Source organism: Pieris rapae, chromosome 19 (genome assembly GCF_905147795.1).
Source record: "Pieris rapae chromosome 19, ilPieRapa1.1, whole genome shotgun sequence".
Taxonomy (NCBI): domain Eukaryota; kingdom Metazoa; phylum Arthropoda; class Insecta; order Lepidoptera; family Pieridae; genus Pieris; species Pieris rapae.
In genome coordinates, this window is record NC_059527.1 from 6666568 (window position 1) to 6694224 (window position 27657).

The 27657-nt window shown below is 31.6% G+C and overlaps 1 protein-coding gene across 5 annotated transcripts; it reads right to left on the bottom strand.

The window, feature by feature from the left end:
- Nucleotides 1-35: 35 nt before the first annotated feature.
- Nucleotides 36-27657, bottom strand: LOC110995867 (transcriptional regulator ATRX homolog). Of its 5 annotated transcripts, none has more exons than XM_045632450.1 (30): nucleotides 27468-27657; nucleotides 23782-23849; nucleotides 22190-22368; nucleotides 20731-20846; nucleotides 20293-20321; nucleotides 19236-19424; nucleotides 18222-18327; nucleotides 17546-17638; nucleotides 16631-16771; nucleotides 15436-15552; nucleotides 14057-14223; nucleotides 13038-13201; nucleotides 12623-12760; nucleotides 12018-12193; nucleotides 11480-11601; nucleotides 10670-10793; nucleotides 10473-10541; nucleotides 9292-9424; nucleotides 8247-8418; nucleotides 7482-7594; nucleotides 6774-6882; nucleotides 6242-6413; nucleotides 5311-5523; nucleotides 4431-4590; nucleotides 4147-4271; nucleotides 3784-3807; nucleotides 3358-3442; nucleotides 2991-3100; nucleotides 2216-2395; nucleotides 36-1707 (listed from the first exon to the last, which is right to left on the bottom strand). In XM_045632450.1, the coding sequence occupies exons 2-29, from the start codon at nucleotides 23847-23849 to the stop codon at nucleotides 2216-2218; spliced, it is 3594 nt and encodes a 1197-aa protein (XP_045488406.1). In that variant the 5' UTR covers nucleotides 27468-27657; the 3' UTR covers nucleotides 36-1707. The 5 variants fall into 5 exon arrangements, with proteins under 5 accessions (XP_045488406.1, XP_045488404.1, XP_045488403.1 ...); XM_045632448.1 differs by lacking the exon at nucleotides 27468-27657 and adding an exon at nucleotides 24380-26668 and having other exon boundaries at nucleotides 36-1704; XM_045632447.1 differs by lacking the exon at nucleotides 27468-27657 and adding an exon at nucleotides 24380-26668.

Sequence of the window (27657 nt, forward strand, 5' to 3'; positions counted from 1 at the left end):
ATGGTTGGTGATAAATTCAAAATAAAACAAACATATACACATTTTAAGTTATTTATTATTCCTCAATTTTACTACAAAATAATAGGAAGTTTTCTACATTTACCATTATTATAATATAGTACATATTGTTATATTATTGTGAAATACAACTGTTTTCACATGTGTGCGAAATAAAGAAACCTGTTACAGTTTTTCTTAACAAAATATTGAGTAAATAACTTACAAACTAATTCAAATACTGCTCATAAAAAATGTATATAACTCATAAATATTATGATAAAATCTAGGAGATACTTGTAACTTAAAAAATAAAAACAACATTCAGAATGCCTTTATTAGTGTCCAATTAAATCATCACACGGTAGAATACTATTCATAATTTTTTATAAATATATAACTAATAGTAATTGTCAAGTATTAAAGTAAACGTATACAAAAATGTAATAGTGATAATATCACAACTAAAATGTTCACCTTTACAGCTAAGACTTCAATAGATCCGATTGAACCATTTAATTATCAAGTCATTCGAAAAATAATATAGAAACTAGTCTTAAATCACAATCAATTAATCTACTCACAACAGAATATTACATCACCAAACAGAAATCCAATTAAATCAATTGATATTAATGGAATGGAGTTTATGCGAAGTTACAACAGAAATAGCAAATGGGTCAGTTGCTCTACCCCAACGATTTTATTTTTTAATATTGATGTGATGACAAAATTATTTTATTTATCTTGATAGGGGCAGAGAAACAATGAATCCTATTCCCAATTTATAATATAAACCTACGTTTTGTTATAAAATTTATACACCTAAATATTGATTTCCTATCAAAGAAAATTAAGCAAATTATGTATGTAATTGCACAGTCACAAAATGTATTTCACATTGCGTTAAAAACTACCAACATTTATTATAACTTAACACTAATTTCCTGTACTGAGATTAATATAATTTAGCAAGCCACATTTACTGAATGCAAAATTTCAAATCTGTATTAAAAGTATTTAAACGCTTAAGTCCAGTTTGTACTAGAAAAAAATGTTAAAAATATATTTAAATTTGATTAGGACCTCTTCAATACAGATTAGTTTGAATACGTTTGAAAATGAAGATTAAAAAGCTTACAATGAAAATGCATTATCTACTCTTATTTACATCTACATATTCAAATTCGATTTTAAGATGAATCTAAAACAGTTTTAGGCATTTTAGGCACTGTATATATTTATTTGTTGCTTCGAGTACTAAAACGGCCAAGTGCCTATAAAATGTTCAAGGTCTCCTGATATGTGGGTTGGCAAGCTATTATCATTGAGTTTGATTTTAAAAGATGCTTCACAAAAATCTTACCTAAAATTGTCTTATAAGTAATCGCCTGACACTGAATCCTAAAGATGACAAATAAAAACACAACGCCTACAATGTTATATAACACTTCACCTTTCAACTAAATTTTTGCTTGATAAAAAAATATCCTAATCTCTTGGATTTTAGCTACAAGCGTACATAGGGAATTTATTTTTCTAGTTGTGTGTGCGATGTCAAATGAGATTCATGATATGTAGTGTAGGGTGTGTCTATAGTAAAACTACACAGTATGCCTAGTTTGGCCCACTCCGGCTCATGTACCAACTATCCTTCCTGCGTAGCACCTTAATATCATTCACTGTACAGAGTTCATTTGTAGTATTCTTCTGTAAAACATGTAAAAAAATTTACATCTATCATATATAGCTGCTACTGAAACTATAATACCAGTTATTTTTCGCCCATAGTAATAAGGTACTAACTAGCCTGATGTTATAAAGCCTTAAATGATAAACAGTGTTTAACAAAGATATTTCTTCATATCAAACCATTTGTTTCGAAGTTACATTTAACCTAAAGATATAAATATAATAGAGGATCTGTATTTGATTCCCGGCATAACAAAAAAAACATTGGATTGACATTGAAGACCGACTTGTATAACACAAAAATTGATGAAATTTTAAAACTCATATTTCATTATTAATTAGAATAGATTAGATAAAGGCCTTAAATTTTTATTTTATAAAGAATGTGTCTATTATAGGCGGTACAGACCGTGTCAAAATAATAATAATATATAAATAATTAACACACTTTTGATAAGTGAGAAATCCAAATCATATAAAGTAAATTATTTTCTTCAAAACGGATTCTTTAAGATTAAAATCTTACCTAATCCGAGTCAAGGTTAACAACGTCGTGCGAGTTGGTCCTTGGCGCAGTATCGCGGTTCGGCGGACGTCCGCGTGTCCGCTCTCCCAGCATCATCTCCCGCGCCCTCTGATGTTGCAGGGCCATCGCCACGGGGTCACGACTGCCTAGCCCACCCGCGTAGAACTTCGCACCCATTTGCTATAAAAATGTAGAAACAGTATTTTTAATAAGGGGCCGTTCATAAAATACGTTCGCATACAAGGGGGGGGGGGGTCTGGCTGAGTGTGACAAGATGTGACAAGGGGGAGGGGGGGGGTATAGGGCAGCGTGACGTTCGCCGTTTATTATTTTTTGACATGAGCGCTAGCTCTGTGGCGCGACTCTAGATATTTCGGCCCATTTAGAAAATCCTTGGACTTCTGAATAATAGACATATTATTTATATGTTCGTTATGAAAGATATTTATTAATTTATTTAAATTTTATTATAATAACTAAATAAATGTTTTTAATTTTCAGAATTTGTCAACTATCATTTAGAATTTATCATACTCAGCAGGGGGGGGGTTGTCTTAGTTTTTGTGACGAAATATTTCTAGGGGGGTCACAAAAAGTGTGACACAGCGTGACAATGGGGGGGGGGGAGGGGGTCAAAAAAAGCTGATTTCAGTGTGACGTATTATATGAACGGCCCCTAAATGAGAATTTGAATATTGACTTTTAATAATATAATAGGCATACTTAGTGACCCTAACTCATTGGGCTTAATATAAATTCATGTGTCAATACTAACATTTTGCTGTTGCATCAGTTGCTGCAATCGCATTTGCTGCTGTCGCTGCCAAGGCGGTTCATACTGTAGCCCGCTGCTGCCACCTAGCGGCATACTGCCACCACCAGCACCTGGAGTGGACAAATGAGGAATTACTTAACATTTCCTCCTTAAGTAAAACAGCGAATTTAAATATTTATTGAAACACGCAAAAATATTTTATATGAATTGGGCAAAAACCAAACTTATGTTTGGTTTTATTAAATACTTTCCTTATGGAGAGTGATCCAGGAAATTCACAGCCCTGTGTATACTAAGTACTAATTATCAAATTGATATTCTAAAAGATGATTATGTGAATGTAATTATTATAATAATTACTGCTTACCAGAATTCATGACAGCGTTCATCATACCAGGATTCATCATGCCCGATTGTGGGTATTTATACATTTCACCCAACTTCTGCATCAGCTGAAAATAAATATTTTATATTAAGATCTTTCAAAATAAAAGTTTTTATTTTTTTTAATATTTTTAATTTAAATATGTTTCAAACAAATTTTCCATTTTACACAAATACACATTCACAAATACTTACTTATTTATTGATATTTTTTTTTGTATCTGTATAAATTTACTTCTATTTAATGCAAAGTTTTCGAATATTTAGGAAATCTTCATTGATTTATTTTTTAAGTTAACCTATGACTATGTATTGTCCAAATTTAATTTATTTATAAAATGGTTGTAACATAGTGATACTAAAAATATGATATACGACACATACATGCTTAATGATATAAATAACTTACACCATAATCATATCCTCCGAACATCTAAACAGACAAATTTGGGTCTATCAAAAATAGTATTCTAGGAAAATTAGGGCTTCGTCGCCAAGCACTTGGCAGAGCATTTTGAAGCTGGAGGTTCTAGGTTCGAAGCTAAATAATTGTTATTATCAGTGCCTATAGGATACATTTCATAAATGTCCCTTATATCACTTGGAGGTACAGATTACAAATTTCCTGAATTGTATAAGAAAATTAGAAAACATAGATTTAATTTCTTTTAAAACGAGACTAGATACATTAAATTATATTAACTTCCATAGTTTATAATTTAGTTTTTCCTTACATTTCTATAAATGGTTACAATTTTATATTAGTTTTTACCTGTGGGTTAGCACCATATAAAAGTGGTATCATATCTCGTATCTGGTTCTCAGTGATAGTGGGAGCTTCTTTACGAAGAGTGGCTGCCAGGGCAGCGTACGCCAACTGCTGTTGCTGTGCCAACACTGAAAGATAATTTAATAATAGAGAATTAAATTTATAAGCTTTTAATAGATTTTTATATTATTGTACTCAGCAGGAAATGAATCGTCATAAAGGACATATTTGATATAAACAATTTGGACGATTGATAAATAATTTAAATTTAATAATAAATAACTCACTCATGCCGTTATGCATAGCGTAGGGCTGCGCGAAGACTGCGGGCGGAGGCCTAGTCTTCTCATTCTCGAAGTCCTCCCATGCCGCTTTCCTCTCCTCTTCGGTCAGCGTTTCTTCTTCTTTGTTTTCAAGAAGGGAATCATGCTCGTGGTATTTGTATATCTGGAATTATTTATTTATTTACAATTTTATTATTTCCACAGTATACTTTAAATAAATACACATTTATTAAATTTTCAAAGCAATTTTTTATAGCTTATAGTATGTAATATTAAAATAGATACAGAGGTGTGTCTGTTAGTTAATAGATATAATGTCTAATACCTTATTTGAGAATGACATTATTATAAAATTTCAATAATTCAAAAACTTTTGTTTTTGTTTTTCTAAGTATGTTTTCTTATGATATTATATATACAAATTAGTATCAACATAGCACGTCTTACAATTAAGTAAAAAACATTTTTGTCAAAACAAAATTTTTGCCTACAGTACTTTTCAATTGACAGATTGAAAATTTAATCTCTTAAGGTATGCGCTGTCGTAAGATATGACGTCACTTTTTTTTAAAAGTGGCAAACAAAGGATTCTCTATTGTTAAGTGATATCCAGCCACACATTGCCAGAGGCCTGCATTCTCAAAAGGCCGAATTATTTTTTTTTTTTATTTATTGGACCACAAAATTAGGACAAACACATGTCAATATCAACTTACATACGAAAGTCATATAGAAAAGTCCCTAGAACATGTGGATACGACCAGCAATATTATAATATATTATAATACGAAAGTCAAATTTATTTTAAATTAAAAATAACAGTAACGAATGCTATCACATTATGATATTATTCATAATTTAATTGTTTTTTTAAATATATTACCAATTGTTCATGTTCCTTAAGCATTTCGGCGAATAGTCTGTCCTTGGGCAAGGGCGGGATGGGCCTTGGTTGAGGCGGCTTCGGCTCGAACTTGTACAACTCCGCGAGATCATTCTCCGCATAATGTCTGTCGATCTGTTGCTCGTCGATCACCCGCTTCGATATCGCCTGTTTCGTCACTTGGCGCTCGTAAATCTTCTCTTCCATTGTTCCCTGAAAATACAGGTTTAGATATTATTCAGATACAGATTATAATACACACTAGTCAGCGTCATAGATAGGAAATATCAAAGGTGGTGTTTGGCAGTGTTGCCAATATTAAAATATATTTTCATCCATGCTCCTAATTTGAGAAGTGATAGTAAATGTTTATTACTGAAGTTCAAATGTGTAACTGAATTTAGTTTTATTGACATTCCAGATTATATGAGCCAGTAACAGTATTTTTTTAAACAGAAGCGTTTACAATCCAAATTGTTGATTTATAACTATACCTTTAAAATAATAATTCTAAATATAACCTTTAATGGGAATATAAAAATTGTACCCAACTAGGAAATTTCTATACTAATCAGTTTTTTATTATGGTTTTATCCCAAAATATATATTATATATAGAACATGCATTTCTTTAGAGAATCTAGGTGGTGATCAGCCTTCTGTTGATGTTTTCCTTCACCGTTCGATCAAATGTTAAATGCGCACATAGAAAGAAAGTACATTGGTGCACAGCCGGGGATCGAACCTACGACCTCAGGTATGAGAGTCGCTAATATAATACTGCTCTGCATCAGAAATTATAGTCAGAAAAAAAATGTATAGTCCAACTATCTCAATAATGCTCGACTAAAAGCTATATATTTATACCTATACTCTACCTCCGTCCATACTATGAAATGTATATTACTATTTTATATTATGTAATATCTCACCATAACAAGAAACCGGTATACGTAACAAGGTTTCTTCTGCCCAAATCGGTAGACTCTGAAGATACTCTGCACGTCATGCGATGGGTTCCATGACACGTCAAAAATGACGACACGGTTTGCAGCTACCAGATTTATACCGAGACCACCAGCTCGGGTTGATATAAGGAATAATCTGAAAAAATAAAGCCAAAATTATTTGACTACAAAATGGAGGTGAGGTTTGTATGTATGTGTTGTTGGGACTGGAAATATGAGCTTAATTCAGAGTATTTAAGACTATTCAGGCTTTGACACATGTGCATCAATACAATTTCTGAATAAAAGTCAAGATGATCGGGAAAATTTTCATTGAAATAGGTTCAGTAGTTTTTGTGATATCTAGGGGTATGATGCCCAATTCTGGACTAACTAAAAGACTATATATTCTTTTATGTATTAATAAAAATATAATACCCTCTCTTATTTCATATTTTGTGATAATTTTATGTATGTTTTGTAATGCTTTTTGCTATGTATTGTTGAAATAACTCACCTCGCTCTAGGATTGTCTTCTCTATTAAAGTTTTTGCACCAAATTGATCTATTCTCGCACGACGTGGAACCGTCTAATCTAAAGTAGTCTACGCCGGGAGACCAGGATCCTAAACATTTAAAATGAATTATTTTTCGTTCAAAGCGATTATTCTCAATATTAAAATGCACGTTATTTATTTGTTTGTGCGAAGGGTACACAGCAAAAAACCAAAAAAGAGAAAAGAAACAATTTTTAACCATAGCCTCGATTCGGACGGTGTTAACATAATTCTTGCAATTAATAAGTTAAATATTAGTAAAGGATCCTTCCTAGGACCTTAATTATAATGCATAGCGAAAATCTAAGAATGTGATAACTGATAAACCGAAAGAATAAAAACCTGTCCGAAAAAGCGCTATTAAAAAATTTAAGAAAAATAACTATTTTACTGTAAAAGCACAATTATAAGACAACTAAAATTGTAATTAAATTTAAATTGTGTTATCTATAAAATCACAGGTTTAAATACAGCTTTTTAAACTTCAAACACTTTTGTTAAGTATCATTACAATTATTTTATATTTTTAAGTTTTTGTGTATTTTTACAAAATGTCAAAAAACGGTCTAAAAATATAAACTTGATTTAAGCCTTTAAAATCTTAAAAATTGATTAGACGTTTGTGCCTTCAAATCACCAAGAAACATAGTTTTATCCAAGAAACTTACCAACATGTCCTCCCAATTTTTCATCCACTCGTCCCTCTTGCGTGGCTTCGTCTACTTTTCCCAAGAAATGCTCAATCAAATCTAACGAGTACAATGATTGAGAAAACACCAATCTGAAAGTATCATAATAATTATAAATGTTTTATGTATATATTCAAGTAAATATTATTAGATATTAACGTTACATAAAAAAAACAGTGGCACTACAACCTCTTTAGGTCTTGGCCTCAGATTTCTGAATCTGATTCATGATCATTTTTAAATCTAATAGGCAAGTAGATGATCAGCCTCCAGTGCCTGACACACGTCGTCGACTTTTTGGGTCTAAGACATTTCCGGTTCCAAGACATTTTCCGAGCAAATGTTAAATGCGCACATAGAAAGTCCATTGGTGCACAGCCGAGGATCGAACCTACGACCTCAGGTATGAGAGTCTCACGCTTAAGCCACTAGGCCAACACTGCTCGTAATGTTACATAGCAACGGTAACAGCTGGTTTATGTAAAGGCTGGATGCCCTTACATAACTCATTAGAGACTTATGGTCTTCTGCATTAATAAATAAATTAATACTATTAAAAAATTTTTTTATTAAATTAAATTAATCTTAATAATACAAATTTTTATTTATTTATTAAAATACACTATTCTATACAATTTTAAGTGACCATAGACAAGAGCCTAAAAAAAATACATGTCGAATTCATAACCTTCTCTCTTCTCTCAAAGTGACCACAGACTACAAATGACAATAGAAAATACTTACAATTTATCCCCAATAGCTTCACACTGCCGCAAAATATCAAAGAGTAAAACTAGTTTGTGCGAGTTTCGCATATCGTCCAGCTCTTCTTCGTTCACGAGTGACATCCACCATTCTGTTGGATTCTCATTCTTCACCTCTATCACCTCTTGCACATCATCTTCTTCGGCTTCCACTGAAATAAAATACAATTTTCAATTATATATTTTAGACAAAAAACTAGCATTTTTATATTGCGTTACATTAAAAATACACACTGCCCCAATAAATAAAGGCCGAACCGAAAACGGGTCCATCGTACAGGTAGCCATTAACACCCCAAAAAATTTATTATAAAATCTGTATCAGAAATATGTAACATATAATAATAAGAAGTGGAAACATGGTAATATGATCTAAAACTCCTATGCATATACGTTATGTATAAAAGTACTTGTATTTGGTGGACTGTATCTTATATCTTTAAACGAGCAATTCTTATATATATAATTGCAATCTCGGTATCGGCTCCAACGATTTTCATGAAATTTAGTATACGGGGGGTTTCGGGGGCGATAAATCGATCTAGCTAAGAATCATTTCTAGAAAATGTTATTTTATTCGTGTTTTATCAACTTAAACAAAGAATTGCTCGTTTAAAGATGTCAGTCAAATATATTAATTAAAATTTAAAGATGTTAGTCAAATTATTAAAATTATCGAATAAGGATAATTATATTCATATTTCACAATTTTATTAGTATGTAATTCGTACTTAAATAAAATTTACAAAAAACACGATTCATAAAAATAAAAAATACCGAGCAAACCGAGCAAATCGAGCGAAATCACTGAATAAAATCAAACTCTCGTTTGATTTTATTCAGTGATTTCGCTTGGGAGTTTCTTGTAAAAACGAATACAATTTCCATATAAGGAGTGGTTTATCTTATCATGAAATCTTTAAGCAATGACCACACAGTTATATCAAATTGTGACAAAACGCGTTGTAATCATCATATTATTTTAAATATCATGCTTCCATAAATTAAATTTAAAAAGTTAATACCAGGGTTAGCCCGGGTACCACGTCGCGTAGAACGGCCTTTACTCTTCTTCGGTGACTTCTTCTTCTTACTCTTCTTCCGGCTGTCATCACTCATATCCGACGAATCATCTGACGATTCTTCGGTTGACGATTCCTGAAATCATTTCCATCATTTTAGAAGTCAAATATCCAATCCAGTTTTTTTATTTTTAACATATTATTTTTAAGTTAAAAAGCGTTTTCATATAAAAATCTTCCTGTATTTTATTCTGTTTGAAGCAATTCAGTTTCTTCCAACAACGATAGTCTTTGTTTTTTAGATGTAGTTCTCTCATAGTGAGATAGCTTAATACAAAAAGTCAACATGGAAGTCGACATCGCAATCGCTATCGCTATTGGGAGATATATCCAGCTGCAAAAATACTTTAATGTTCCATAATGGGCTATTTGACAAGATTTCAGAGCATTTCATTTTATTAGCCACTCTAGAAACACAGAATTATTTTTACCTCTGTTAAAAATTGACTGTAAGAATTTTAACTAAACATATTTTCATAATCACCCCAAAACGCTTCCCTAAGCAAGATACCTTTTCCAAGACGTACCATGCTTGTAAACAAAGTTGTGGTAGTGGTAATTATTATTACGTTACGTAAATTACATTTCGAAAACAGTCTCCAACGAAATTTAACTCCATGCGGCGGGCAGTTCAAGTATTACTTGAGCAGATTTACGGCAATGTATCCCCCCCTACCCCTCCTGTTAGTAAAAGCTCTCAAAAATAATAGCACATTAACGTATTCATTTTTTGTAAGAATCTACGAAAATGGATTTCACCCCCTCTCCCCTACAGTGCTTACGTAATACTTCAACAGCCATGACAGTATTAGGATGAGCGAAGACATTTACAAGCATTCTACGTCATCATCGATTCACGTATTTTTTTCATAAAAAAAAAAATAGCACTTTTCTGTCTCAAACACTATTTTTCACATTGTCAAATAGCCTTCAGTGTACTTAGGTTAGGTTTAATATACAAATTGAATGGAAAATCTATGTGTTGGAGATACTAAAACATAGTCATAATAACACATATGTATACTTGACAATGATAAATTGTGCGAAGGATAAATCATGAATTATACTTATAAGTATAAAACTTTGTTGCATATATAAATAAAAAATATATTTAAAGCTCATACATCTGGAGTAGAGTCATCATTAATGAAGTCTACTAGGGAACCCTCCGAGTCCTCTTCTTCTCTTTCTCTCTGAAAATGAGACAATAAGTTTAATATTATTTATTTGTTATTATATATTTTTTAGTAATAATGTACTCATGAACGACGATTAGTTTGACATAATGTGTTTGTATGTTTGAATGTTTAAATTGAAATACCTTTTTCTGTTGCATGATTTCGTATCTCTCAGAATTGTATTTTAGTACTAAGGGATGCGTCCATATTCGTTGAAGAGATTGGAAATCCGGGAATAGGAATCCTGAAGACTTTCCAGGGAGAGGCCTGAAAATTATTATTTATTAATCATTTAAAAAAAACAAAATAAAAATAACTCTCAAAGAAAACTATACATATTAGAGGTTATTTGTAAATATTTGTTTTATTGCATATTTGTCATTTTGATATAAGATTACAGATAAAGACAATAACAATTGACTTTTTTTTCAGAAAGTGTTTTGACAATAAAACTTATGTCATAAATAAAATATTTGTTTAACAAAATTTAAACAATTTTGAACAATGTTACTATACATATTCCTGGTTTTTCATAAAAAATATATTTTACATGAGACGGGAGTCAATTTACCATCCCTTAAAGAACAACACCAGAATATTTGCAAGTGCGTTGCAAGCCTTTTAATTTCTCTGAAAATATTAACAGGAACTAGTTTGATCACATAGTTTATAATTCATCACACTACATACTTTTACTAAAAAACTCAAACAATATCTTGTTGACAGCTTAACAATAAATATACTGATACAGAAAACATTCTTATCGTACAAAAATAGTATATATATAAATGTGTTATGTAGAATGAATCAAGCAATACTGTTTCGATGTGAAAGGAAGAGACTGGCTACAACACAGGGAATCCTAGTGTAGGGGCCAGTACACTCGACTTTATCGAAACAATCATGTAATATATTGTGTCTAATAAAGTTCTTTCTTTCTTTCAATTTCTTACCTCCTCGAATAGTTATCCAAATAGTGCGTATACAATTTGATTTGTACTTCATTAAGGGTGATGAATAGAACGTACTCGTGCTTCGGCGGAAGAAACGGTGCGAGGACACCGTAATCTCGTCGCTGGAAATAATTGTTCATATTATTAATACTTTGAGAAACTTAAAAAATGTCTATACAAATTCTTATTCTTAAATATTGGCTATAAACATTTTTAATTGTGTAGAATTCTGACAACTATTAGTTTATAACATGTCAGAGATGACAAACCTTTTCGGCCAGGCACATTTTTTATTTCAGTGAGTCTATACATACATTTCATTTGTTAGTGAATGTATTTAATTTTATAAGTGTGGTGTTCCACATTAAAAGTAGTTTAACTGCGAGTGATAATTACATCCCCTTTCAACACAAACAGTAAAGATAATATTTTATATTATAAAGTTCTATTTATATTATCATATTTTGATACATGGTGATAATAATTATCCAAAATCCGTGTTTTTACGTATACATAATTATGAATAAAAAATTCAAACCTGTACAGCGCCATCTAGCATTTTGTGGAGGACATGAGATCGTCTCTTCATAATCTTGATATCGTGTTCCGTGGAATCCGTATACTGTCCATTGGTGATGGGATTCACGAACCGGTTCAGGTACTCATTGTATTTACCAAGTAGGTTCGGCTTCACGAATTGCACCATGCAGTAATCTGTAAAACGTAGTATAAATAAATTTTATTAACGTACTAAAAAATAAATAAATCAGTGGCGCTACAACCATTTTAGGTCTAGGCTTCAGAATTTGTATCTTTTTCATAATCATATGTCAATCTAATAGGTAACACCGTCGACTTTTTGAGTCTAAGGCAAGCCGGTTTCTTTGCGATATTTTCCTTCACCGTTCCAGCGAAAGTTAAGTGTTAAAACAATCAAAGAAATAAAAAATATAAACAAATAATTATTATTATATTGCAAATGGGCGTAATCTGTCAAATTTTTAAAGTATTTAGATCATAATTGACAACAATTATAAATATATAAGATATTTTTATTATGACATAGGGATGCCTATTTCTGTAAAATATAAATAACCACTTATACAAATTGTAATAATTACTATATTATAAAATATAACTCACATTCTTTTAGATTATTCTGCAATGGCGTTCCAGTTAGCACAATACGCCGTAATGTCTTCACTTTGTTCATGGCTTGAGATAGACTTGTCTTTTCGTTCTTTAACAAATGCCCTTCATCACACACTACCAGATCGGGTCCTGAAATAATAATAATTAAATAATTAACTGGAATTTAACCTGGGTTCCTTTCAAAACTCATTTAATTAGAAATGTTTTAATAAATATTCTTTCTCTTTAGAATATAAGATAAAACACAATTTGACGGAAACAGAGATATAAAGTAATAATAAAGCCTGGAAGAGCTCGCTCGAAAGCAATATTCCGCCAGTTACTATCCTTTTTATTTAATTACTTTACAATAGTCTGTATAGTTTCATCGAAGTGTTAATAAATAAATAGATTTTCTAAATATTACCTGGATCAACAAGACTCTCTTGGAAGTTTTTAAGCATTTTCTTCTTGAATTTTTTATTACTGTCCGAAGATAGATTCCGGAACATCTCATAACCGAGTACACAGACGCCGCCATGTTGGTACCATTGCGACAATTGAAATGCCCGATCGGAGTTTTGTTTGAACCTAATAATATAAAACATCTTATAAAAAAACTGTTATACATACTACTAATTTAACCCATTTCAGGACAATAAAATAAAATGCTTTTATTTTTATGTTTTATCTGTAAAAAGATAAATCTTAATATTAACTTACTCAAGTGAACTATTAAAAAAAAAATTTCGATATAACGAACAATACTTGGAATTAACTTTATTTTATTCTTTATCTGGCATCACTGCCTACTAATTCAAGATTTAAGAAATCCCCAAGAATTGCATATGGGATTATGGTGATAAATTGCAGATTAAATCTGCTTACGTAATACCTGACCGGCCCTTAAGGTCGTAGGTTCAAATTCAAATCATTTATTTGCTAGAATTAGTCTTACAATTAGTTACATAAATTACAAAAATCCGCCACATATGAATAGGCATGCAAATGTCATCTTTTATTTTGTTTATTTGATCTATTGAATAACAAGGCTAGTTATTAAATCCCACATTTAGAAAAATGACAGCGCAGAGTTAGTTAGACACCAACATTTGTAAAAATTCCTATCCAAAAAATACAACGATTTAAACGTTAGGCTTCTTTTTCTTGTATTAAATAACATCTGAAGTGATGTTCCCCGCGTTAATTTCAAACCTATGATCTAGGTAGTCGAGTATAGTCAAACCCCGGGAATCAATAGACTTTCCATTTCACTTAACACTCGCACATACGGTGAAGTAAAAAACGTTCTCTATGCCTTATACCTAAAAAGTTCGACACTTTCGAAGGCACAGTAGGCTGACACCTATTAAAAAATCGGAGACCCAGAACTTAAAGGTTGTAGCAATAATGATTTTTTTAATAATTTAATCTAAATGGTCTTACCTAGATAACTCATAGACATCCACTTCATAGTCAGTTTCAGAGTGTTTTAACCACATTTTGAACTCATTTACCCAATTCAATACAGTTGATAGCGGACATACGACCAGTACACGATTCACGTTTGTAAGGTCACTATGGGTCAGCAGCGTGTGAGTGAGAGAGACAACCTGTCAAATGGGTAATACGTGAGAAAGGGATGGATATAATTGATACATGAATGTATATAGTATTTACAGTCTACTCTCGATAATTTGAAACTCAAGAGACAAGACATAAATTTTTAATTAGCAAGAGTTGAACTAAGGGAGAGGAAGGATTCAAGGAAATAAGATTTTGATCTAATATTTTGACTTCTTATATATAAAATTCTTGTGTCACGGGGTTAGTAAGCGAACTCCTCCGAAACGGCTCGACCGATTCTCATGAAATTTTGTGTGCGTATTGGGTAGGTCTGAGAATCGAACAACATCTATTTTTCATCCCCCTAAATGTTAAGGGTGGTCCACCCCTAAATTTTTTATTTATTTTTTTGACAAAATTTTTCGTTTTTATTTTTTTACGATACACCATACAAAAATACATGCAACCCTAAATTTTCACCCCTCTATCCCTTAAGTTTTTTTTGTTAATTATAAACTTTAATTTTTTGGCACAAAAACATGGCAATATAACGTTTGCCGGGTCAGCTAGTATTTCTATATTATTATTATGTATTTACAATTGAATACAATTATCAACAAATTTATTTCGAAAAGTCCGTAATCTTTTTTTGAGTGAGCGATTCCAGTCAATAATTGTCCAATGAATTTTGATTAAAAAAAACAATTAATGAACACTTTAAATTAGTTGAGATGAGTTTTGGTGGCCGGAATAGGGTTGAAGGGAATGAAAATACTATTCCTTTAACTTCAAATTAGCAATTATTCAATTATTTACGTTGATTTAATTCAATTTATTAAGTATTTTTCCAGGGACCGAAAAAATTATCGAGAGATTCAAATAGGCGAGAGTATTAAATTATATCATAATTAAATTTTGTGGTAATGGCTCAACAAAAAATTAAATTCTAGTAAATAATAATAAACATATAAAAAAAATAAAGTTTTTATTAAATTGTTTATACGTGAGTCTGTGACATTAGTCGTATTGGCGACGTTTGTTTACAAGCGTGTTACGTCATAGGGACTGGTACTCGCCATCTTGCCTAGAAAAGATTTTTGTCTGGAACTTTTATTTATGTTTAATATGAATTCAAAACAACAAAACTCACAAATAAACTTAATGATTTTTCAAATAGAACACCATATACATGACCAATCATAATAGCTTAGTGTATGACCAAATTGGACATTAATTGAATGTATGTTTGTGAATATCACCTGTAAGGTCTTCCCCAGTCCCATACAATGCGCTAAAATACAACCAGATCCTTTGCCCTTCTTGATTCGTTTCACGCTCTCGAAGCAAGCGTCCCACATGAACTTTATACCGTTTGCCTGAAATTAAAATATATACTTCACATATATGTCAGGGAATGCTAGGTTTAATCTACGAGCAATTCTTGTATATATATATATATAATTGAAATCTTGGAATCGGCTCCAACGATTTTCATGAAATTTAGTATACGGCGGGTTTCGGGGGAGATAAAACGATCTAGCTAGATCTAGATCTAGGAATAATGATGGATTTTTTCTTTTATATAACCAGTTCATATTTTTTTATTATTTTATCGGTAAGATCGAAAAATATAATTCGTATTTCATCATTTTATTAGTTTGTTAGTTTATTCGTACTATAAATATAATTTCCAAAAAACACAATCCCAAAAAAAATACCGAGCAAAGCGGCCATCCAGGTACTCCTAGGTTTATAAGAAAATAATCAAGTCAATTGATACAATTGAGTCGTTGATTTATTTTCTTGTTTTTATTTATCTGTTTTGTTATGAGCTGCAGCAGCTGTTGGCCTATTGGCTACAACCTGTGACTTCCTTGAAGTAAGTTCGATCCCCGACTATGCACCAATGGACTTTCGATCTGTCTGCTTTTAAACTTCGCTCGAATCGTGAAGTAAAACATATTGAGGAAACCGGCTTGCCTTTGACCGTAAAAATCAGCATATGTCAGGCACAGGAGACTGATGAGTTACGTTAAGTTGGCTTTTGCTCATTTCACAAGGAACCCTAATCGTGTCCGCACTTGAAGGTGTTAACAACAAAGGCATGAAACTACAGCGTACTTTAAGACGAGCGTAGTACTCAATAAATCTCTTATCAGGAGTGCCATAAAAGGCTGAAAGGCAGGCAACTGACCGGCGATGATGACCTAACATCTTAAAATAAATAATTGTCTCCAATTCGTTTCAATTCCTGATAACAATAACCAAACCCTATTTAGAATTACTCAATAGATTATTTTTAACAGAACTTCCAGGATCGCCTGTTATCCTCTCCCATGAACACTCATACTGACAAAGACTCACAAGTGCGTTGCCAGCCCTTTAAGATTAGGCTTTGAAGGACCATAACTTAGTCCTCAAAATAATAATCCATAATTAATTTTAATAACTCACCTGATGTGGCTTAAGTTTCCTGACAAGTCCTTTATCGACCTGAATAGTCGGTTCCTTTGTATCAGGATCAAAATCGAGTACGACTTTATCCAATACCACTTCATCAGGTTTACCAGACTCATCAAATTGCAGGTTATTGTACTGAAATATAGATAAAATATGTATAGTCGAGTTATTTAAGTCGTTCCAGTTATTTTGTTGGACTGGTAAGATTTTTTGCAGTTAATGAAGCCATTACTTACAGTATGAGTAATAAAATTCAAATGAGAACAAATATTTTAACCGAATATGCAACTTTTAAAGCCTTTCTCAGAAAATAATAAACGGCTCAAATATGTCTTTCTACCATTTTGTTTTATTTGGAGTAGACTCTTGGGCCGTGGAGATCAAATGCACAAACCACTAATTAAAAATTAAGTTAGCGTTGATGGTACCGGACTCCAGGGCTGATGATTTTATCAATGAATAAATATCGCAATACAGCGAGGAAATGCTGCCAGCGTACACTACAGGACTAACCAAACTCTTTAAATTGACTTTTTATTAAATTTTTAATTATTATTATTATTACTATGTAGGTTAAGAAAATTGTAAATACTTCTCTAGTATATATATATATATATATAATCAACTTGGCGAAGTCTCGACAACATGCTTACAATTACATCAAGACTCTAAGTAATCAGCTGTTGACGTGACCGCCATCTTGTTTTACATTATTAATCAACACGCTGGCTTTCGTTGAGACAGATAGTTAAACGTTTTCGAACCCGCTTTATTTAAATCAAAATGCTAGGCGACTTGATTGAATATCGATCTTTAATTAACTGTCTAGAATCTAGAGATTCAATTAACCCTCTGATTTAACTACTTAACTACGACATACATATTTAAGTTATTAAGCATTCGTCTTACCAATTTTTGCCTTTCTGTGATTCGAGCGATTCTTTCCTTCTCCTCTCGGGCCGCCTTCTTGGTGGCTTCTTCGAGTTGATTTTTACCCATAACCTGAAACACAATAATATTTAGAAAAACTAATGATTTAACAGCTCTGTATAAATATTCACATTATCCAACGTTGCCTATCTATTTATAATTTTCACATGTAGATGCTATGATTTGTCTCAAAACGAATTTAGCAAGAATTGTATGAACCGATGCAGAAAAATAATAACACAATAATATTTAGAAAAACTTATGATTAAACAGCTCTGTATAAATATTCACATTATCCAACGTTGCCTATCTATTTATAATGTTTAAATGAAATGATTATTTTTCACATGTAGTTGCTATGATTTGTCTCCAAACGAATTTAGCAAGAATTGTATGAACCGATGTAGAAAAACTGGTTTTTTAATAATTATGTGAAAAATATAAAAAAATTATAGCATTATATTTATAGATTTTGGGTCTAGGGCAACCCGGTTTCCTCCGATGGTTTCCTTTACCGTTACAGTGAATGTTAAAACAAAATTAATTATTGCTCAGCCGGGGATCGAACCTACGATCTTAGGGATGACAGTCCCACACTGTCCACTGCTCTTACTGCTGATTCCATTTCAAAAATTTGTCCACAAATTTTGATTACCTTCCGAATATTCTTTCTGCCATGTTTATTTCGACCTTCATTTTCCGTTTCTGAGCCTGATCCATCACTGTCATCTATATTCTTTATTCGTCGTCTCTTCTTTTGGCTGTGAAAAGTATTTTCAGGATTTATTTATTTATTAGGGAGATAAAACACATACATTTCTATACATTATAAAAATAAAATAAATATGTTGGTTCCACAAAAAGTTTCACTGATAAAAAATATAATACATGATTAGCACAAGGATATGAGATTGCAATCATATCGAATCTTGGGTATTTAATAAAAAAACTTGTTTGTGAAAATCTTAAAAAAAATCTATATTTGAAGAAAAAACGACACTAACAACAGAAAAATCTAAAATTTTGACTATAGCTAATTTCAGGGTGTCGGTTTTTTGTGACTAAAACTGTTTTTGTGTAAAAAATTACTCTCATCAATTTTCCCTAAAGCGTTAAAAGATATATAACTTCAAAAATTCTCCATAACTTATTAAAGCATTAGAATCTGTCAAACAATTTTTCATGTATAAAATTTTACATACTGACATACATTTGATAGCGCTCAAAGATTAGCAATATGATGACTGAACCAATATTGATGAGTTGTTATAAATAGGACTATTGTGTGACGTCAAATTGAACAAAATAATAAAAAGTACCAAACCGATATCAATCAAATTTGCACACCGTGTGTAGTTTGATCTAACTTAAAATATATGATAGCTTACATGTCAATTTATACCCGCAATATTATTTAATTGCAAATATTTGTTTATTATTTGATACAATTCTAACAGATTCTCCTACTGTTTCCCTTGAATTGAACATTTTTTTGCTCTATCATCAATAGTTTTCGCAGTGCATGCGATGATATTTATTTAATAGGCATTTTTTACACCTTGGTTAACAATACTGTAGCCTATATTAATCAGTGATAATTTAGCATTCAAATAGTAAAACAATGTTTTTATACAAATCTTCTTTATAATATTAGTATAGATAAACTCACCCATCACTAGAGCCAGATCCCTCACTATCTTCGTCCAACCGTTTATTTTTCTTCCGTTTCCTCTTAACCGGTTCTAAACCATCATCGTCTGAATCCTCGAAATCACTCATTCTGTGATCCTTTCTTCGCGAGGAACCCGCCTCTGAATCGGACGATATTGCATTCGCTTTGCGACGTTTTGATTTAAGACTGAAATAAAAAAAAAACATAGTACGTTTTTAAAATAAGGAATTTATAGTACATATAGTATTTTATTAACATAACTTTTACACATGTAAAGAAAACACTTTTTCAACGGATTGAAGCTATATTAATACATAGCTTTTATAAAAATTTTACTAGAATTTCTAAAAATCTATAAAACTTTAATTTAAATTTAAGTTCATGATATTTAGTTCTTGCTAACACTTAAATAGTATTTGTTTTAGGAAATTCATAAATCAAATTAGAATTTAGAAACGATTTTTGTAAATCAATAAATCAAATCCTTGGGATAACATTCTTCTATTAATTATAAATGAAACATTGTTATGTAAATGATATTAAATTGTAATATTTATGTGATATGTAATAGTAAATTCTACCAAATTATTTAAGACATGATGTCTGAATTAACAGTTTCTACCATTACTACTAATATAAGACAAAAGTGTAACATAATATCCATATGGATTTACGGCTATCTGCTTTGATAAAGAAATTATATCCCATTATTATTATGTACCTTCACTAGTCTTGCAGATTATGAATAATTATAAAAACTAGTAGTGATAGACTAGACTAGAAGGACCACAGATTTCATAATCTAGATGTTGATGAGCAATCTTTGTCTGACACACTTTTTGTGCCTTAAAGACACACCGCAAATTTTTGGGTTACAAACGGTTTCCTGATGATATTTCCTTCCTTATATTAAAGTGGGCATATGTACAAAATTCATTGCACATCTGGGGTTCGAACCAACATACTCAGGGGTGAGAGTCGCAAGCTAAAGCCACTGTTACACAAGGCCAACAAAGCTATTTACGTATTATTATTAAAAAATATAAGGACTTACTTTTCCTCTTCTGAATTTCCTTTATCCTCCTAAAAAAGAAGAACAAATTATATAATTATGATTCCACAAAATTAATATAGAAAAATCTTTATTTTTTTTAGAATTTCTGTTTTTTCATTTTGAAACTTTACTTACTGTTTTTCGTTCACAATTTACTAGTGATTACCTCCTAAACCCCACCATTTAAGTTTTTAAGTAAAACATTAATTAATATTGACATGTATCATGTATGTATGTCATATATGAGCATTAGAAAGGCTTTCAAAGGTTCACAAAAATCGTTCGGAAACACTGCTTTAGATAAATTGATTGTTGAGGGACCATCCACATTTATTAATCACATTGGTAACTGTATAAGAGTAATATTTAAAGAATTATGACTCCCTTATGTCAAAATCCAATGCATTTTTGAACAGAAATCAACGATTCTGTATTTACCTGTGAATTTTTATGTTCAGGTTGTGACGTCGAGGTATCACTATCACCTAATAAATCTTCTTTAGCCAGTGAATCATTGTCTCCATTTAACCCAGGCACAGTGATTGATGGCAGTTCTATAAATAAAATTATGTCATTTAATTATTGTAAGCATTCCATGCCGAAACGATTATAGAATATAATCTAAATATAAATGTTTTATTTTTATCTTCAGGGGGAAACGTGGAAGAGGCTCATCCAGTGGCGTAGAAAAGCAGAGGGGAAAAGGGGTCAACACCGGGTGTCACCTTTTTTGGCATGACACCCACCTGATGAACTATAAGAACAATGTTCAAACAAAAAAAAAGGAGCTAGCATAAAAATTTCTTTTTCAGGCATATTCCACTAGCTCAGCTTTATGCAATTCTGGGATTCATTTGACTGCATTCGGGGATTCCCCGTCTCATACTCTCGATCTTTTAATAAATTATCCATGTCCTTTATCATATAAAATATATTGCTTTTAACTTTCGCTGGGGTTACACCACCAACTTCCGCACCGGGTGCCACCCAAGATACCTACGCCACTGGGCTTATCTGATGTGACATTGCCAGAAGACTCTCATGTCGCCGGACTTTCAAGAATTGTTACAACAAGACCATAAGCCGAATTTGTTCGGAAATACTTCAATTGTGCGAATCTTAGAAATTACTACATTTAACTATTGTTTTTCTCTACAGCTATAGGCCAACCGAATTAATCAGGTTAAAAGCCCGCGGCCAGTCACTTACACTTATATGCCATTCGATGAGTAAGGGAGAGTTCAAGTATTACGTCACGCAATTTTTTGACATTCTTGACCCCCCCCCCCCCCCCCATGTAACGCACCGTAACTCGTAAGGGGTTTTTTGTACCCAATACTGTTTTACTTTATATATTGTTCATAATTGCATTTGATCTAAGCTTGCATTAATATCTAACGCCCAAACCTTTTCAAATCCATTTTTGACCATCTGAGATAGACAGAATTAATCCAAATATTGATAAATAACCAATAGACGGATTGTAATAGCTATCTGTCGATAGAGGCTATCCGTGGTAGGTCGGATCGGTGTATGTGAATAGACCTTTGTATGAAAATCATTCAAAGGTCTATACACATACATACTAAGTAAATGATATATTTTAAACAGACATGTATATAGTAATATTATTTGTACGGTTTTATTTAATTAATTTGGTTTATATTGATTATCAAATATGAATGTAAAGAGCGAAGAGATTGCATCCGTCGCCAAAAACTGATTGTCTTCGTAGGGTTTGGTTATTGGGATGCAGATAGGAAATCGATCGACTGTCACGGCCTGATTGAACACAATCTAATTGTCAATTACTTATTGGCTTCGGGCGTAACTTACAAAATTTCTAAGCACTGAAATACACAATATCTCATTCAAGACTATTCCTATATCACTTTACCTTCGCAGTCCTCATTAGCGGCGGGAGACGGGACGTCTGAGCTGGATTCCGGTTCAAGCAAAAGCTCTTCACCGATCACTGGTACATTTGGCATTTTGGCCATTCTGTACTCGTGTAGTAGGTTGCGCTTTTCGGTCCGCTGACGGCGAGACCTCTTCAACGTGCGGAGGTCCGTTAACCTAGATATATAAAAGTTATATATGTTAATCCCCTATAGGTAGTAAACGGAATTCATCAGAATTACAGGTTTAAAAATGGGTCCTATAATACTACGGCTATTAGTAGGTTAGATGGACAAAAAGGTGATAAAATAAAAACAAACTGTTAATTAAAAATATTTGAAAGATGTCTGCCTAGTGTAGCATCAACGTCCCTCATCCCTACTAGTGAAAAAAAGTACAAAGTAGTCGGCTGGTACACTCGCTCGTACGGCGAATGAAACCGGCTTGACTTAAATAAAAAAAATTAATGACATGTGTCACACTAGGTTGATCACCTACTTGGCTATGATATAAAGATCAAAAAGAAACAGATACAATCTGAGGCCAATACCCACATAGAGTTGTAACGCCACTGGATGAAGAAATTAAAAAAAAACATTTTAAATTAAATCATTTTAGTATGTAGGACCTGGATGACCGAGCTTTGCTCGGTATTTTTTTATTTTTATAAATCGTGTTTTATAAATATGAATAATATTTTTCGATCTTAACGATAGAATAATTAAAAATGGAACTGGTTTTTTTAAAGTTATTAATTTAAAGAAAAAAATCATGAGTGTGATAGAACACGAATAAAATGAAATTTTCTAGAAATGATTCCTAGCTAGATCGATTTATCGCCCCCGAAACCCCCCGTATACTAAATTTAATTAAAATCGTTGGAACCGATTCCGAGATTCCAATTATATATAATATACATATATAAATATTATACATGAGTATGGTAGCCATACTTGGATACCCATAGAAAATTAGAACCAGTTTAAAACCAAAAAGGATCAAATCTAAAAGTCATTATATATCCAATGACTTTTAGTTTCAGACATTTGTGTATACCAATACTTGGAACTCTGCATATTTGAAATTTAAGTTCAACAATATTAAATACATAGTCAATTGTTAATATTCTTTTTAGAATCAAGATCACATCCAAGTTAAAATTTTTAAATTATGGATAATCATCAAATAAAGACATTTTCTCGACACAGAATTAATATTGATGAGTCAATTGTTCTACATTTCTAGATAAGCATACACTGCAGATTTTGTTTCTCCATATAACACTAATATAGTAAATCATATGCTGCTGTTGAACACTTAAATACGTCCACATATATTCCTTTGATTACAAAGGATACTTATTAATAAAAAACAAACCCTTCACCAGTAATTTATATCTCATATTACAAAATGTATGTATGGAACTATGGTAGCTGCAGCTTATAATGAAATAATATAAATTATGAAAATAATTAGGGTTAAAATATTCAAACTTGAACATTTAACTAAACTTTAATTCTTCATACTCAGACATGCAGTCTTATTTGTTTAAAACCCGTTAATAAAATTCCAAGCCATTACTCTAGTTACCCATTTATTGCTTTATCTTCATTATTTGTATCATCACTGCTGCTGCTCGTTTTACCATTAGAATCCATCTGTAAGTTATATTTTCTTAATAAAAATATCCCATGTTGCAGAAATAAAATTACAGAATATTCTTAAAATTTAATAAAATATTAGTATTCATAACAATATTTATCTTATAGGTACAGGTGAATTAATCCTAGCCTAGCACACTGTGTGCTGTGACCAAAATTCTAAGATTGTTTATTACATTACTTAACAGTACAAGACCAATCATGAGGCCTGACAAAGGCCTGGTAATATTTCTTAAATAATATCAAATTTAGAAATAAGCATTCTGAATGAGCTGAATTATATATATGAGTTATTAAGAGTCCACTATAAAGCTCTATACATCATAGAAGAAAGTGATTGTAGTGTGTGTTCAGGTGTATTGTGACCCTTGAATGCACCCAATGATTAAACTACACCCTTGCTTGCAATCACACTAATTTGAATTTATACACAGGGCTATATACTACATCAACAAGAAAAAAAAACTATGAATTATTTACTGAACAGGTGTAGTATAAAAGTTAATGGAAGTTTATGTTCTCCTAACCTTGCTATTACAATTTTCATTTGATCTTCTTTTAGTTAACTTGCGTTTCCTTAATTTAGTGTCACTATTTCCACTAGTATTTGATATGGATGATTCAGACCCTGATTTATTTATTGAATCTTTTTCAGGACTGTCTTCCAGCAAATCTTCTCTTATCTTATCATATGTTTGTTTAAGCTGTTCATCTACTGTGTCTGAACTTGATGAAGGAGATAGCAATTTTCTTTTTGATATACTATCCAAGAGTCTTATTTTTTTTGACTCTGGTGACTCAATACATTCATTGCTATCAGAATGTTCTCTGTTGTCCACAGAATCCTTTAACTTATCAAATAAATCACAATCTTCATTTGTTTCTTCGTTTGTTATGTCTGGTGTTAATAAAACACGGTGTGAATCAAGTTTTCTTTCTTTTTGTTGAACTATATAATCACTTTCTTTATCTAAGCTTTTCGATTTTTTTGTAAGTCCGTCTTCATTACACTTATCCATATCTACATTTTGTTCTATTGTTTCATTTATATGTATAGCATCTTTACTACTATCATTTTTGTTATTAAAAGGCGAGGTGTCTTTTGGGTTTTCTTTATCAGAGTCAGAGTCACAAAGTAGTTGCTTTTTTACTGTTTCATTAACATTTCTGGTGTCATCATCTGAAAGTTCTGAATCTGAGAGTTGTAGTAAAGAAGTTTTAGTTGGCAAGATGTCATCATCTGGCTTAAAATTGTCTTTACCATCATTTGATTTACCACTATGATCACTTTGTATATCTGTTATAACCATTGGAGATATTTCACATAAAACTGCTCCATTTTGGATAATCTTTTTTAAATTGTGGGACACTAAATACTGAGGTGTCAATATAGGCAATCTGGTAATTTGTATACAAAATTTGCGTGCTTTGAAATTCTGTACATCTTTTACTTTATTATGGAAATGTGCTTTATGTTTTAAATTGCGCTTGGCTTTTGCTTCATGCTTAAATTTCTTTTTTGGCTTATGGGATTTACTGAGGTTGTCATCACTGTCACTTTCTATTACCACCGGTGGCAGATCTTTAGGGACTTTGTCAGGTCTTAGCAGCCTATTAATGTTAACACATTTGATGTATGTTGTTTTACAAGAATTTGAGTCGTCACTTCTGTCATTTTCATAATTATTAGTAATTTCAATATTTTCTGATCCCAACTGAGAATCAAAATTGTCTTCCTCTCTTTCATCATTAAACTGCACTTCATTAGACTTAATATCATCATTTTCTTCTTCATTCTGATTTGTTTTATTTATTAAAGACTCCTTTTCATGCTCATTGGTAGATGTCTGGATAAAATTGTCAGTAGAGTTTTTTTCACTATTGGTTTGTAAAAGATCCTGTTTATTCTGGAGAGAATTTTCAATATTAGAATATGGGTTAACTTTCATACTAGACTTTTTTTCTGATTCAATAGCCTTTTTTTGGCAGCCCTCCGAGTAATCTTCAGATGAACTTAGATTTTTCTTAGTTGGTTTTTTTATACCACCATCAGCTACAAGAATTTGACTCAGTTTACTACTATCATTACATGCAATCTCACTTTCTACATTTTCTCCACATACAACAACACTATCATTAAATTTCACAGATTTAAATGTTTCAGAATTTGTGGTTTTAGTATTTTCTTCATTTCTTTCAGCTCTCTTTCGCAATCTCAATAATTTACAATCATAAAACACTGGATATTTGCTTGCTAGAGAAGATGGCATTGCAGTTGCTACTACTTTGGCAGAAGTATAGTGCTTTAAATGAATTTTTTGTCGAATTTTTAGCCGCCAACAGTTATGTTGAAAATATTCGTAATTAGAGATACTTTCTGAACTGTAACTTTTCCCGCTATATGCACTGCCTTGAAGAGTTTTAATTTGAGATAAAATTGTGTTTACACTGGATTCAACAGTCACAATCGATTTCTTCGACAATTCACATAAAAGCAAAACCTTATTAGCCGCCTTCTGCACGGCAAGCGTATTTCTTAATTTATCTTTTTTTATCCGTTTATCTTTTAAAGTCTCAGAACGCCTTCGTAGATTAGTACCAAGCTTCACTAAGTATTCCACGGCGCTACATAGTACATCGTTCACGGGCGCCGACTTCGCCATTTTACGATTCAGACTTATAGCCTAATTCTTATTTATTATTATGGCGTTTAGCTGCTTAAAATATTTAAAAATTCTTGCTTCATAGGTAATAAGAATCTAAACAAACTCAATTATATATATATATAAAGCGGCAAACTCACAAGTAATTATTATTAAAGAAATAAAATTGGTGTTGCCAACCAAATATTTTAATAACTGCTCTTGGGTTAGACGTTTTACTAGCTAGTATTTTGGAGAAAAAGTATATCATTGTAATTGTATCATAAAGAAAACCATTAAAATATTTTAGAAATACAAAAACTTAAAATAATTCATAAAAACTTTTCGTTGGTTTCGATAAGAATATAATGTATAAAAACAAAACTTACAGTTAGATTAGTAAAAATACTATTGTGGCAACACTTATTAAAAAATATATGAAAAATCCATAGACTACAGAGAAAAATATACATTTTTAATTTGACGCATTACACAAATGACAAACACACACGATACCCTACTTGCCAAATATATCGTAATAGTACGTATTGGATTTAGAATACATTACCCTGATACGTGACGTATCTCAGCAGCAATTATTTATTAAACATTATTATTGATCCGTTTGTCCTAGATTATACCAGCGAATCTTAGACATACCATCCTATAGCAAAAAGAGTAGAATTTGAAGTAGAAATGACGTTTATGAGAAACGTTTTAATTTTGCCGGGTTACATAGTTTGCTAGTGTGCTATACAGTAAGTACATAATATACACAACTACAATAATTATTATAAACAGCGCCCTGCGCTTATTGCAATACAGAATCGGAAGTGCATGCTTTTTCTAACATAAACCAATAAGAAATCAAAGTCAATATTAATTCTACCAAGCGTTTATAATTGTATACCTGAATCTTAACCCGTTACAGTAAAACAAAAATTCTAGGTACTTGCCCATTTTTTGTACTCACCTTTCATGTAAATGGCTGAACTGCTGTTTATCTCAATTAACACAAACAGAAACACGTTATTTCTATTCATAGCACATTTTTCTTCTAGAATAATAGTAAATAATATTAAAGAAAATACATTTTTCCACGATTCGATAGAATATTCGGCGAATTTATGCAAGGCAACTTAGCTACCTATCCAAAACAGTCG

Bases quoted from the DNA above. Each gene is read 5' to 3' on its own strand.
- LOC110995867 (XM_045632448.1), bottom strand. From the start codon at position 26,515: ATGGCGAAGTCGGCGCCCGTGAACGATGTACTATGTAGCGCCGTGGAA. The intron at 12,761-13,037 runs GTAATATTTAGA...TTATTATTTCAG, and splicing joins AGAGAGTCTTGTTGATCCAG to GACCCGATCTGGTAGTGTGT. The intron at 3,443-3,783 runs GTAAGTTATTTA...ATTTATTTTCAG, and splicing joins TCGGAGGATATGATTATGGT to CTGATGCAGAAGTTGGGTGA.